General features: G+C 35.8%; 1 protein-coding gene across 5 annotated transcripts in view; it reads left to right on the top strand.

Moving 5' to 3' along the window:
• Positions 1 to 12,372, top strand: part of Pak3 (p21 (RAC1) activated kinase 3) — an 87,998-nt gene that overhangs the window by 22,100 nt on the left and 53,526 nt on the right. Inside the window, exons 3-6 of one of the 5 annotated variants that reach the window (XM_042690046.1) lie at positions 875 to 937; positions 2,500 to 2,544; positions 3,713 to 3,866; positions 7,249 to 7,286. In XM_042690046.1, the coding sequence (XP_042545980.1) occupies positions 875 to 937; positions 2,500 to 2,544; positions 3,713 to 3,866; positions 7,249 to 7,286 (300 nt within the window). Of the gene's footprint in view, positions 1 to 874; positions 938 to 2,499; positions 2,545 to 3,712; positions 3,881 to 7,248; positions 7,287 to 12,372 lie in introns of all 5 variants that reach the window. The other 4 variants (XM_042690048.1, XM_042690047.1, XM_042690049.1 and 1 more) reach the window with 4 other exon arrangements.

Here is a 12,372-nt window from a genome sequence, read left to right as displayed (position 1 = left end):
TCTTCTCACATGTTCCACCTTACCTGACATCTTATGATATAACCTACCTTTAGATCTTTCTTTGTTCTTTCTGTATTCTGAATAGAAATGAGGTAAAAGTGAGTCACCACCATCTTGCTGACTGGAACATCAGCCATTTGTACTTTGTTCTTAATTAGAACCCAATGTACTGGAGAGAGATAGAATGGGGTATGAAAGGGACAGTCTTTCTGATCGTAAATAATAATTTGACAAAACTGGACCAAACCAACTCCCCTAAAACAATTTGAAATAAAATAGATGTTTTGCACATTGTCTCTTAATAGTAATCCATTGAGCACATAGATAGACAGGCTGAATCTGGAAATCTAAAGTGCATTATTGTCCGCTTGATTTTTTGAAATAAATCCTACCTTCTTCTTACACATTATTCTTAAAGATCCCATTTTTTCCCTTTCACTATTTTAACCCATGGTTTCTATTCACTATGCTGTTATGCTTAACTCTTACAATATCAAAAGATAATAAGCTTTTAATAATCATTTTTGGTAGGAGTTAGAATTGAGCCCTGATTGCTTTGGTACCACTAAATTATTATGCACTGGGGGAACCACATTATTAAATTTGGTTATTGGGGTTTTTGAGGTTGAATTTTGTGTAATTTGTTGAACTGTCTAATCCAGTTGTCTTACAAGGGCCTATTATTTGAACTATTTGGATATTGGCTTTCTATGTGTCTCAGTGATTACCCTATAGCTTAGCAGCCCATATAATGTTGTACAGCTGGGCATACACTTGGACCTTGAAGCTAAAATAGGTTGGGTGGTGAGATTTTGTATTAAATTATTACAAGTCCTTACCCTTTATATTGCCATTTTTGTCCCAAATACTTCAGAACTCCCCTTTCCAGACCTCTAGACCTGTGACGGTCGCTTCAAGTCAATCAGAGGGAAAAATGGTATGAGTGATATAAATTATCATTTCTTATGATAAGATAAATGCTTGGCCTGTTATATCATGCTGCCATTCTCCTGGGCTACACTGGATAACCCCCAGCTTGTTGTACATCTATTTGTTGTTATATACATGGTCAGGCATTGATATGTGCTCCTGCTTCTGATGCTCAGACTCCTAGGTCTCCTTTAGTTGTCTAACTTTTGGGATTGATCCTCAATTTGGAATAATAAGATGTTTTTGTGATTATGTGCCTTTGTGGCAAACACTCAAATTTAAGTGTCAGGTTTCATTGGTAAAGTGGCTTGTCTCAACTCAGAAAAAAATTTATCTCAGTAATGTAGTCATGTGGTAAGTATAGTTGTTTGGAGAAGCTTCTGTAATTGACAGCATTTTTTTCCTGCTGTCTACTGATCACACAACTATTTATCACCAAAGTTTAGAAGTGCCATGGGGATGAATAGTAACTGTAGATATTTTAATAATTATAGTAATGATCATGCCAGTAAAGTCTGCTTTTAGTGGTTATGTGCAATGCATACCCGGATTTGTAACAATTAATAACTCCTTTGGCCACTACAGTATTAACCAAATGCTATTAATTGCACTTAGAATCAGAACTGGGATCGTGCATGGGCTCCTGAGTTCCAGTTTTTGGCTTAAGGCTTTAGCATCAAACTGCGTGATGAATGCATGTCAAAGTGTCATTTTCCAGTGCTTGGAGTAACCCCAATGCCAGGAATCAAGAATATAGCTCCCCAAACAAACCAGCTGGGTGGAAGCATGTTTCTGTAGTGTTTGAGAAACTTTAATTTAGACAAAGCTGTTATCTTAATATTTTATCTTATTTGTGGGTAGGTGGGGATTGGAAATTATAGTATTAAAATTATTCATACATGGCTTAAAGTGAAATGTCTTCCCTTCCTAAATGTATAAGAAACTTAAAACATAGTGTCTGGCTGTGGGAATATCCTTTATCTAGCTTTCTCTAAACCAGCCATGACTTTAGCCACAAAATATAAAAGAATCATGACAATGAGAACAAAAGTTCAATATTTCCATGCATCCTTTGAATTTTAACCACATAGACACTTCCATGTGAAACTAAAATTGGTTAACCAGAATTGGGAATTGAAATTTGTAAGTTTTATCACATGGCCATTGGCTACCTGTGATCATTCAATTATAAAAACAACTTACAAATTATTGCCAAAGCTTTTCACGATGCCATCCTTCTTCCCTGCAAATTCATGTTTCTTCTTTAGTAATCTTTCCAATTTTTAATGGTAATTCTTATTATTGCCTATTTACGGAAGAAGAATCTGGCCCAAAGTGGAATTATACATCCAAACTTTGGAACACTGTTTTCTCTGTTCTCTTAAACCTGTTGTCCTGTAGCCTGCCCTGTCCCTAATTTAGTTAATACCTCCCTGTTTTCATAACCGGCCCACTTTAAAAGGGACCCTCCCCCCATTCAGACCCATTGGTTTCATCTCCTCCCACCTTCTAAGTTGTCCCACATTCTGTTTTAACTTTCTTTTCTTTCTTTATTTACGTCCATTACAGCCAGATCTCTATGGCTCACAGATGTGCCCAGGGAAGCTCCCAGAGGTGCGTCACAGGCCCAAAAGAAGCTTGCATCAAAGTGCTTCTTTGAGATGTCATAGCACTGCAGCAGCAGGTTCATGTGTGTGCAGTAGAGTTGTTGCTTGGCTTATCTCACTTTTTTGTTGTCATTCCCAAACTCTGGAGGCCCACGTCACACATTGTTTTGCCGAGACTTCATAGGACAATGCCATAAATGGTGTCTGGATGCACTTCAGGAACAGTGTGTCTGTTTCTCTCTCCAAATTGTTCTTGGAGGTTGGATAATTATAAAATGGGGACATCTGTAGGCTGAATGTGTAGGAAAGAATGTTGAATGCTCAATGCAAAGCTAACTTCTCTATAATTTTTGCAATTCTCCTTGGTTAGATTTCCAAATACTCCCTCCTCTCGGCTCTAAATGCTTCATATTATTGCAAATTCTCACAAGACTTGGCATGGTTTTCTAGTCCCCAGGTTCTATGTGGCCAATGAATAATATAGGAAGGAAAGGAGGGAGGGAGGAGAAGAGGAGGGCATGCCCTGGAGAAAGCTGCTGGGGAAATGCCCAAAGCAGCATTACTGTAACTATTTAACATCTCAGTGGTTATTGCTCCTCCACAAATCTAGTTTTATCTCCTCCCAATCTAACTTTACATTAAAGTTCTAAACCCAAAATTTTACTTTCATAATCACAAAGTATGAACTGATGAAAGGTGAGGCTTTCCTTTTATTTTAAAAGATTTTCTGATTACAACATACCCAGAAAGACCTTGTTACTCCAGCCATTTAAAAAAGCCATTGATCTGCACTATACTATGGTGTGCACAAATTTAGAGAAGTCTTGCTATGTCTGCCCTGAGTCACCAGAAAAGTATAAGCTAAGCCGTAAACATCATTTCATGGATGAGCAGAGTCGATATGGAGGTGATTTTCATGCGCTTTTTTTTTCTATCACAGTCATACTCCCACCCACCCTTTTTAAGTTGGATCCTAGTTTTACCTATGTGTTTAATTAGAGAAGAGAATGATTGCATTATTAAGTTACTAACGTTAAAATCTAGAATGTAACTTCAGTTTCCCAAGTGTAATCCTACAGGTAGCATGGGCTTCTTGGTGAAGAACTTTACTGGAACATGAATGTACAGAAACTGAATGTTCTGAGCTGCCATTCTTTCCCTTTGGTTGTCAACAGGGAATTCCTGAGCAGTGGGCACGATTACTCCAAACCTCGAACATAACAAAATTGGAACAGAAGAAGAACCCACAAGCTGTTCTAGATGTTCTCAAATTCTATGATTCCAAAGAAACAGTCAACAACCAGAAGTATATGAGCTTTACATCAGGAGGTAAGAGAAATACTGTGGTATCAAAGAAATACTATGTTATTAAATAGTGAAGAACTCATACCAATCTCCGTGTTTTATGGTTAGAACAAAACATCTGTAGAATAGTTAAAGTTAGTTACAGCCCTTTCTGCAAATGGGTTCAGCATTAATAAACCAAAAAATAAACTGGAACTTGAGTTTGCTCTTAGGAAATTTGTATTGATTGGGTGTTTTCTGAACCCAAATGAGGAAACTGTGCACTGAAGTAGTAACAGTCAGCAATCATGATTGTTTTCCTTTTCACTGACATGAAGGATTGCCTAGGATTAGGCCTTCTGATACGACTATGAAGTAAGAGGTATATGTGTTATACTATGTTCTCTGAAAATGTATTTTAGCCCTTGAGTCATTGATTTCTAGTGATGATACTGAAAAGTTTTGTGGTTGTCAAGTTATTTTGATCAAATTCCAAAATCAGATTTGATTTTTTTTAAAGTCTTGCTATTTATAGCAAGATTGAAATATCTACTCTACTGCCAAATTGTGATGCTTTTACTAATGAATAGACCTACTCTTGTTTGGAAATTTGATTTTTAAAGAAATATGATGTGAGTTATCTCTCTAGAACAATTTTACATCTAAAGAAATAAGGGGATGCTAACATACATATCCCAGTCATAAAGATCTCCTACCACTTCCCATTAATTAGTATAAGGCAGGCTTGAAGTTTCTCTGAGTATATTACAGGGATGTATTTGGCCATATCAAATGTAAAAGCTCAAACTAAAAGACATGACATTTCACATGCTAAATGGGAGTTTGTGACATGAGTCTATTAACTGCCCTCCAATGCTAAAATCCTAAAAACTAAAAAATAAAGGAGAAAGTTTTATAATTTTTCCATGTGGAATAAAATATGTAGGAGATCTTGGTGTTACATCAAGTTTTCATGTGAAGAAATCAGAAGCCAAATTAAATACCAAGTTAGAACCATAGTTGACCAGAGCTAAAAATACATTCAAAAACCACTTCACTATGTCTGCTAATACCATTTAGTTTCTCAGTTTGTTCTTTGCTCCATGTAACCACTGCTGCTCAACACATTTTATTTATTTTCTTTTACTATCTTTAAATTGTTGTACAAAGGAATCGTGTTTTAACAAAGCAGTTTATGAATACAATGCATCTTTTTCGGTGTAACCCCTTTCAACATTCTGACTCTCCTTTGATTCAAACATGCTCTTACTTTTCTTAGTTTTGTAGATACAATGAATTCATGACTGCATTCTCCCCTTCTCCTTATCACTTTCATTCATCTAGTACTCTCCCCTCTTGCAAGTACCCATTTCCTGGTGCATATTTTGTTGGGTTTTGACTTGTCTTTCTAAGGAATTACATTTGAGTTCTCCCTAGATTCAATAATATTTCAGTTAATACATTTGTAACCACTTGCGTACCACCCACATGTTTACTTATAGGTTTATAGCTACCACAAAGGAGGGAAAAGACATAACCTTTGTTTCTCTGGGTCTAACTTACTTCCCTTACTATATTTTTTCCTCAGGTCTTTCCATTTCCTTGCAAATGGTACAATATCATTCTTTCTAATTGATGAGTAAAATTCCATTGTATAGACCAGGCTCTGGTGGCCCAGGCCTGTAATTCTAGGTACTCAGGAGGCTGAGAGCTGAGGATCACAGTTCAAAACCAGACCAGGGAGGAAAGTCTGTGAGATTCTTATCTCCAATTAAACACAGAAAAACCAGAAACGGTGCTGTGTCTCAAATGATAGAGTGCAAGCCTGGAGCAAAAAGGAGCTCAGGGACAGTGCCGATGCCCAGTGTTCAAGCCCCAGGACCAGCAAAAAGAAAAAGAATCCATTGTATATATATACCACATTTTCTTTATCCATTCATCCATTGAGGGGCACCTAGGCTGATTTCATACCTTGACTATGGTGACTAGTGATGCAATGAATGTGGTTGTGCTGATGGCTTTACTGTATCCTGGTTTATAATCTTTTAGATAAAATGCACAGGAGAATTGCTGGGTCATAGGGAAATTCCATATTTAGTTTTTTACAGGAACTACCATATTGTTTTGCAGAATGGTTGAAAAAGCTTACTTTCCCTCCAACAGTGTATTAGAGTTCCTCTTTGGCCATATATATGGTAGCATTTGTTATTCTTACTTTTTTGATATTCACCTTTTAAGAGGGATAAAGTAGAATCTTAGTGCTGTTTTGATTTGCACTTCATTTATAGCCAGAGATCTTGAACATTCTTCATGTGTCTGTTGGCCGTTTTTACTTCTCCTGAGAAGTCTCTCTTTAAGTCATTAGCCTATTTATTGAATTATTTTTTGTCGGCTATATTTTTTGAGTTCTAAGTATATTCTGGATATTAGGCCATTGTCTGATGTGTAGATGGTAAAAATTTTTTCCTATTCTGTTGGTTTTCTTTTTTGCTTGTAAGCTATACCTTTGCAGTGCAGATACTTTTAAGTTTGATTCAGTCTCATTTATCAAGTCTTTCTTTGATTTGTTGTGCTTCTGGATCTTTACTTAGAAATTTTTATTTTATTATTTTGTATTTACTTTTTGGAACATGATTTCATTTTCCTTGAACTAATGATCTTACTTCAGCTTCCTGGGCACTAAGGTAACAAGTATGTAAAACCTTGTGTGGCTAGCATTTTCATTTTTATAAGCTGAATTTTCTCAACTTACTAAGATGAACTCCTGAAAATGTCAAAACTGAAGATTATCTGAATCATTGCATTCAACTTAGCTGATTGAAAGTCATCATGTATACTCTTTTTATTTTAAGGTTTCCTTTTGGTTTTAGTCAACTATATTTAAATAGTTGTACAAGACTGTTTTATTTTAACATGTGCATTTATGTGTGCAATGCATCTTGATCAGTTACCCCTTCCATCATTCTTCTTTCTCCCCCTCCCTCTTCCCATACATCTCATCAAGTTTCCTTGTTCCCCTTTCATGCATCATCGTATATTTTCCGAATGCTCAGGTGTTGAAACTTGGTTGATTGGCTAGGAGAGGGAAAAGAAAAGATGAACATCAGAAGGAAAGTTAAAAGGAAGGAATGGAAAGGAGATCAAAGGTACAGAAAGAGTGGTAAGTTGAAACAATCTAGTGTATACATGTATAGAATAACAGCAATGAGGAAGAAGTAATCTTGATATTCTTCCATTTACATGAGGCTCACTCATAGGTTACCTAAAGGTTTTTAACATGACTTGATGAGAATCTAGTGATGTGAGTTATTTTAAGATAAAAATGATATTGTACAGTATTTAATAGCAACTTTCCTTCTGATCAAAGGTATACAATCTTTTAGGCAATCTTCATGACACCAAGGTAACTTTTTTATTCTCATTTCAGATAAAAGTGCACATGGATACATAGCAGCGCATGCTTCAGTAAGTAAAAAACAATTCTCTCTTACCATTGCTATTCCCTAGAATCTAACAGAATATGATTGTACACATGCAGTATCCAAAATTTTTTTCTTTTGGTCGGTCATGGGGCCTGAACTCTGAGACTGGGTGCTGTCCCTCATCTCTTCAGCTCAAGGCTAACACTCTACCACTTGAGCCATAGTGTCACTTCCAGCTTATAGTGACACTATACATAGTGTCACTTCTGCTTATGTGGTGCTGAGGAATTGAACCCAAGGCCTTATGCATGCACTTTACCACTGAGCCACCTTCCCAGCCCTATCCAAAATCTTTTTAAAGAAGACTTTAAAGGCATCGTTTAGATATATAAAATGTATCTAATTTAATGATGTAGTGAATTTTAGTACATTTATACATCTGGATTATCATATCAACTTTTAGAACATGTCCAATAGCCCAGTGAAATCTCTCATGACTACTTCCACTTCTTAATCCCTACCATTGTCATTGTAGTTCCCAAGCATATTCTCATTTGGTCTTTAAAGATCTGTATTTCTGGACATTTCATGTAAATAAAATAATGTAATATTTGACCTTATGGGATTTTTTCCACTCAGTATATTTTTCTTAGGATTCATCCAAGTTTTTGTGTGTATCAGTTGTTTGTTTTATTGCTGAGCAGCATTACGTATTACAATCGTATCACTGTTAGTTTAATCATTTACCTACTAAATGCTCAGATGATTTCCAGTTTGGGGCTACTTAATACTAAAGTGCTATGAAGATCCATGATCACTTATTTTTTGCATATAGAGTCTTGAAAATAATAGTTACAAATGAGATGTACAAGACACTATGTTGAAACGAACTTTACAACTTCAGGGTGTGAGGGAGGATTTGGGGAGATGGGGAGGGAAGGGTAGGGGAAAAATAAAGGAGGAGGTAGCAATGCTCAATAGGAAATGTACTCATTACCTTGCTCATGTAACTGTAACCCCTCTGTACAGTATTTTTACAATAAATGTATATATAAAGAAAATAATAGTAATAGTAATAGCAAATTTTCTTTATTGAATGATTATAATATATACTTACAATGTGCGATATGGATAATGTTATGTTTATATTCACTTAATCATTTTTTTACAATTTAGTTGTCCTCATTTTACAGATAAGGAAAGTGAGGTACAGACAGAAGAAATAACTTGTCTATGGTCACAACACCACATATTTTACTGTCATTTGTTCCAGTGAATACTGGGGAAGATGACTTTCTTCAAAGTCACATAGTTTCACCACAGTATTGAAAAACACGTTATCTATTTCTTGGAAGTACTTCACAAACTGAAAACGTGCCCATATACATTAGACAGAAAATGATCGCAGGCAAGCCTTCCTTTTCTGTGGATTTTCATTTTAATTATCTGATAAAAGTTATTCCCTTACTCATTTGCTTCTTTACGGGTGAAATAATTGGCATCAGTCAAAATCTCCTGTTTGTTTACAGTCATAGATGACTAAGCTGATTTTTTTTGTTTTTATAGATGACAAATACTGTTCTGCTTGATGTCACCTTGGGCAGCCAGTGTAACAGCAGTACATTAATAGTAAAGCATAAAGGCTGTGAACTAATATGGCAGGTTCTCAAAATTAAAAATTGAATTATCATGCAATTCAACTATTTCTGGGTAATATCCAGAAGGTCTTAAAGAGGTTATTCATACACTCATGCTTATAGCAATGTTATTTACAATAGCCAAAAGGTAGAATCAACACAAGTAACCAGAAACAGATGAAGTGATAAAATATAGTACAGGAAAACTATAGAACATAATTGGGCATTAAAGAAAAATGTGAATATGCTACAGTATGGATGATCCTAAAGGACTCAATGCTAGGTAAAATGAGCCAGATATACAAAGCCAAATACTGTATGATTCTATTTCTATGAAGCTCAGATGGAAGTTAAGTTCATAGTGGTAAAGTAGAATGGTGTCTAACAGGGGAACTAGGGCAAAGGGAATTATGTACAAAATTCAATTAAAGAAGGTAAAAAGAATTCTAGAGATCAATAGCCAGTAATGTGAGAGTTCTTAATCTTACTGAAATGTACACCAACATTTCAGTAATGTTAAGAATATTCAGCTGAGCTGGGCGCTGGTGGCTCACGCCTGTAATCCTAGCTACTCAGGAGGCAGAGATCTGAAGATCATGGTTCAAAGCCAGCCTAGGCAGGAAAGACCATGTGACTCTTATCTCCAGTTAACCACCCAAAAAAGGAAGTGGAACTGTGGCTCAAGTGGTAGAGCACTCACCTTGAGCTGAAGAGCTGAGGGACAGTGCCCAGGCCAAGTTCAAGCCCCATGACCGAAATAAAAGAATATTCAGCTGGTAATTTCTATATATTTACCATAGATGATAACAAAATAAATATGGTTTGCACATATACTTTATTGGTAGAATATACACTTAGTATGGACAAAACCCTAGGTTCAACCCCCAATAGCACATAAAAAAGAAAAAAAGAAAACTTTAAAATGAGCATGAAATCTCTGAAGAGAGATTTCCTCTGAGTCTTCTCTTTACTTGTTACATGTCTTTAGAAAAGTAACTTAGTTTTTGGGTCTCTCTTTCCTCATTATTAAATGGGAATAACAATGTCTACCTCCTGAGACTTTTTTGGTCTCTTGTGGGGCTTGAACTCAGGGCCTGGGTGCTATCCCCAAGCCCTTTTGCTCAAGCCTAGTGCTCTAAGACTTTAAGCCACAGTTCCACTTCTTTTGGTGAATGGAAGATAACAGTCTCATAGATTTTCCTGCCTGGGCTGGCTTTGAACCATGATCCTAAGATCTTAGCCTCCTGAGTAGTTAGGAGTACAAGCCTGAGTCACAGGTCTCCAGTCTCTTGGGACTTTATAAATATGAAATGTAATAATGAATATAATTAGTTCAGTATCTAGCTTACAATGTATGTTTATTAATGATAGATTTATTTTCCTATAATTATTTTTAGTTGGTAAGAAGAAGAAAAACTCAGTTTCTTTATACACTAGGCCTTGATACTATGTTTCACAAACATCCCTAAAAGAGAATATCTGACTAGTTACTGTTCCTCCTCCTTCTTTACAATGGAAGCTTTCTGGGCTATACTGAAAATAGTGCAAAAACAGAAGGAAATAAAAGTAAGAATGAATGCCAGCATTCCTTGATCAGCATATGATTTTTTAAAATTTTTTATTAAAGTCTTTAAGAAGTTGCACAAAGGAGTTATCATTTAACATATCAGTTTATGAACACAATGAATCTTGATCAGAGTCACCCATTTCAACATCTTCACCCATCCTTCTCAACTATTCTTTCACTTATTTGTCTTAATTTTCAACACGTATTTTATCTCCTTGAATTTAATTAATATTGAAAATAGGAAAAAAATGCCAGCATTCCCTGATCGACACATATTTTATCACCTTAAGTTTAACTAATGTTATACCTGTACAATCCTGAGTGAGCACTCTGGTAAGTTAGTTATTTTAAACATTATTTTAAAAGAACTTTACAACTTTGGTTGGGGGGGGAGGATTTGGTGGGGGGTGGGGGTAGGCTGGGAAGGGATGTGAAGGGTAAACAAAGGAGGAGGCTACAATGCTTGATAAGAAATGTACTCATTATCTTGCTCATGTAATTGTAACCCCTCTGTACAGTATGTTCACAATAAAAATAAATAAATAAATATTTGTGTAGGTAAAAAGATGAAGATATTGTCTTTGAGTAGAAGTAGATTTCTGTTGGAAGATTTTGAATTTCCTATTGAGAAATTTGAAGAGTTGACAGGAGTTCTAAGTAGAGACACATAACTAAAATGCTTGACTGAAGCAAGGTTCCTATTGATTGAATTAACTGAATTTTACAGATAAGTTGATTTAGGATCAATTCCATGGGAATCAGTCACTTAAGAATGGACAATTGCGGGATTGAGAATGTGGCTTCCTGGCAGAGTGCTTGCCTAGCATGCACGAAGCCTTGGGGGGTGGATTCCTCAGTACCACATAAACAGAAAATGCTGGAAGTGGTGCTGTGGCTCAACTGGTAAAGCTCTAGCCTTGAGCCTAGAGAGGCTCAAGAACAGAGCCCGGGCCCTGAGTTTAAGGCTTATGAACAACAAAAATAAAATTAAAAAAAAGAATGGAGAACTGCATCTTATGGTGTTGTTAAGGTGCTAGGGAGATTGCACTTTATATTATGTAATTATTTTTTGATTTTTAAAAAATATTTTATTGTAAAGATACTGTACAGGGGAATTACAATTACATGAGTAAGGTAATGAGTACATTTCTATGAAGTATCGTTACACCCTCCTTTGTTTTTCCCCTACCATCCCTTCCATCCTTCCCTCCCCAACTCCTCCCCCCAAGTTGTAAAGTTCATTTTCAACATAGTGACTTGTACATCTCATTGTTATAATGGGTCAACTTGTATCCTTGTTTCAGCATTTTGATCTTGCTACCCTTCAGTATCTGATTTAATGGGAGTGACTATTCTGTATAGATACAACCTGAGCTTATCAAAAATTTTGGCCTCGTTTAGTAGCCTGGGTAGGGATTAAAATATAATCAATATTTTAGTCTCTTAATGTTTTAAACTAATGGCTGTACAATTAATAATGAACTGGGTAATGTCTCCTTTTACTTCATCTGAATTATCTCTTACTTATAGAGTCTTTGGTATTTAATGTATTAGATTCCAAATAGTGTCTAGAGTACCACTTTACTTTACAGCCAAGTTTTAAATTTTGTATTTCAATTTCACAATTCAGAATATAATGTCATATGTGAAATCTTGAACTACTATTCTAAAGTGGTAAAAATTCGCATAGGATTATGCCAAGATTCGTGCCTAAAGCAGCCTCATGGGCTATTGACAGATTGCTGCTTTTGATTTGTAGTGCTTGTTTATGTTGTTAATCTACATTGGTGGTTCTTAACCTTTAGTGTGCATCAGTATTGCTTGAGGAGTCTTATTAGAATGCAAGTTCCTAAGTTGAACTTGCAAACTAGATCAAGAATAAAATTGAAATCTTCATTCTAAACAAGACTTTATAGCCAACTCAG

Source organism: Dipodomys spectabilis, unplaced genomic scaffold (genome assembly GCF_019054845.1).
Source record: "Dipodomys spectabilis isolate Male_0828 unplaced genomic scaffold, ASM1905484v1 ptg000132l, whole genome shotgun sequence".
Lineage (NCBI taxonomy): Eukaryota > Metazoa > Chordata > Mammalia > Rodentia > Heteromyidae > Dipodomys > Dipodomys spectabilis.
Note: the sequence above shows the minus strand (reverse complement) of the source record. Positions and strands in the feature narration are given on the sequence as shown.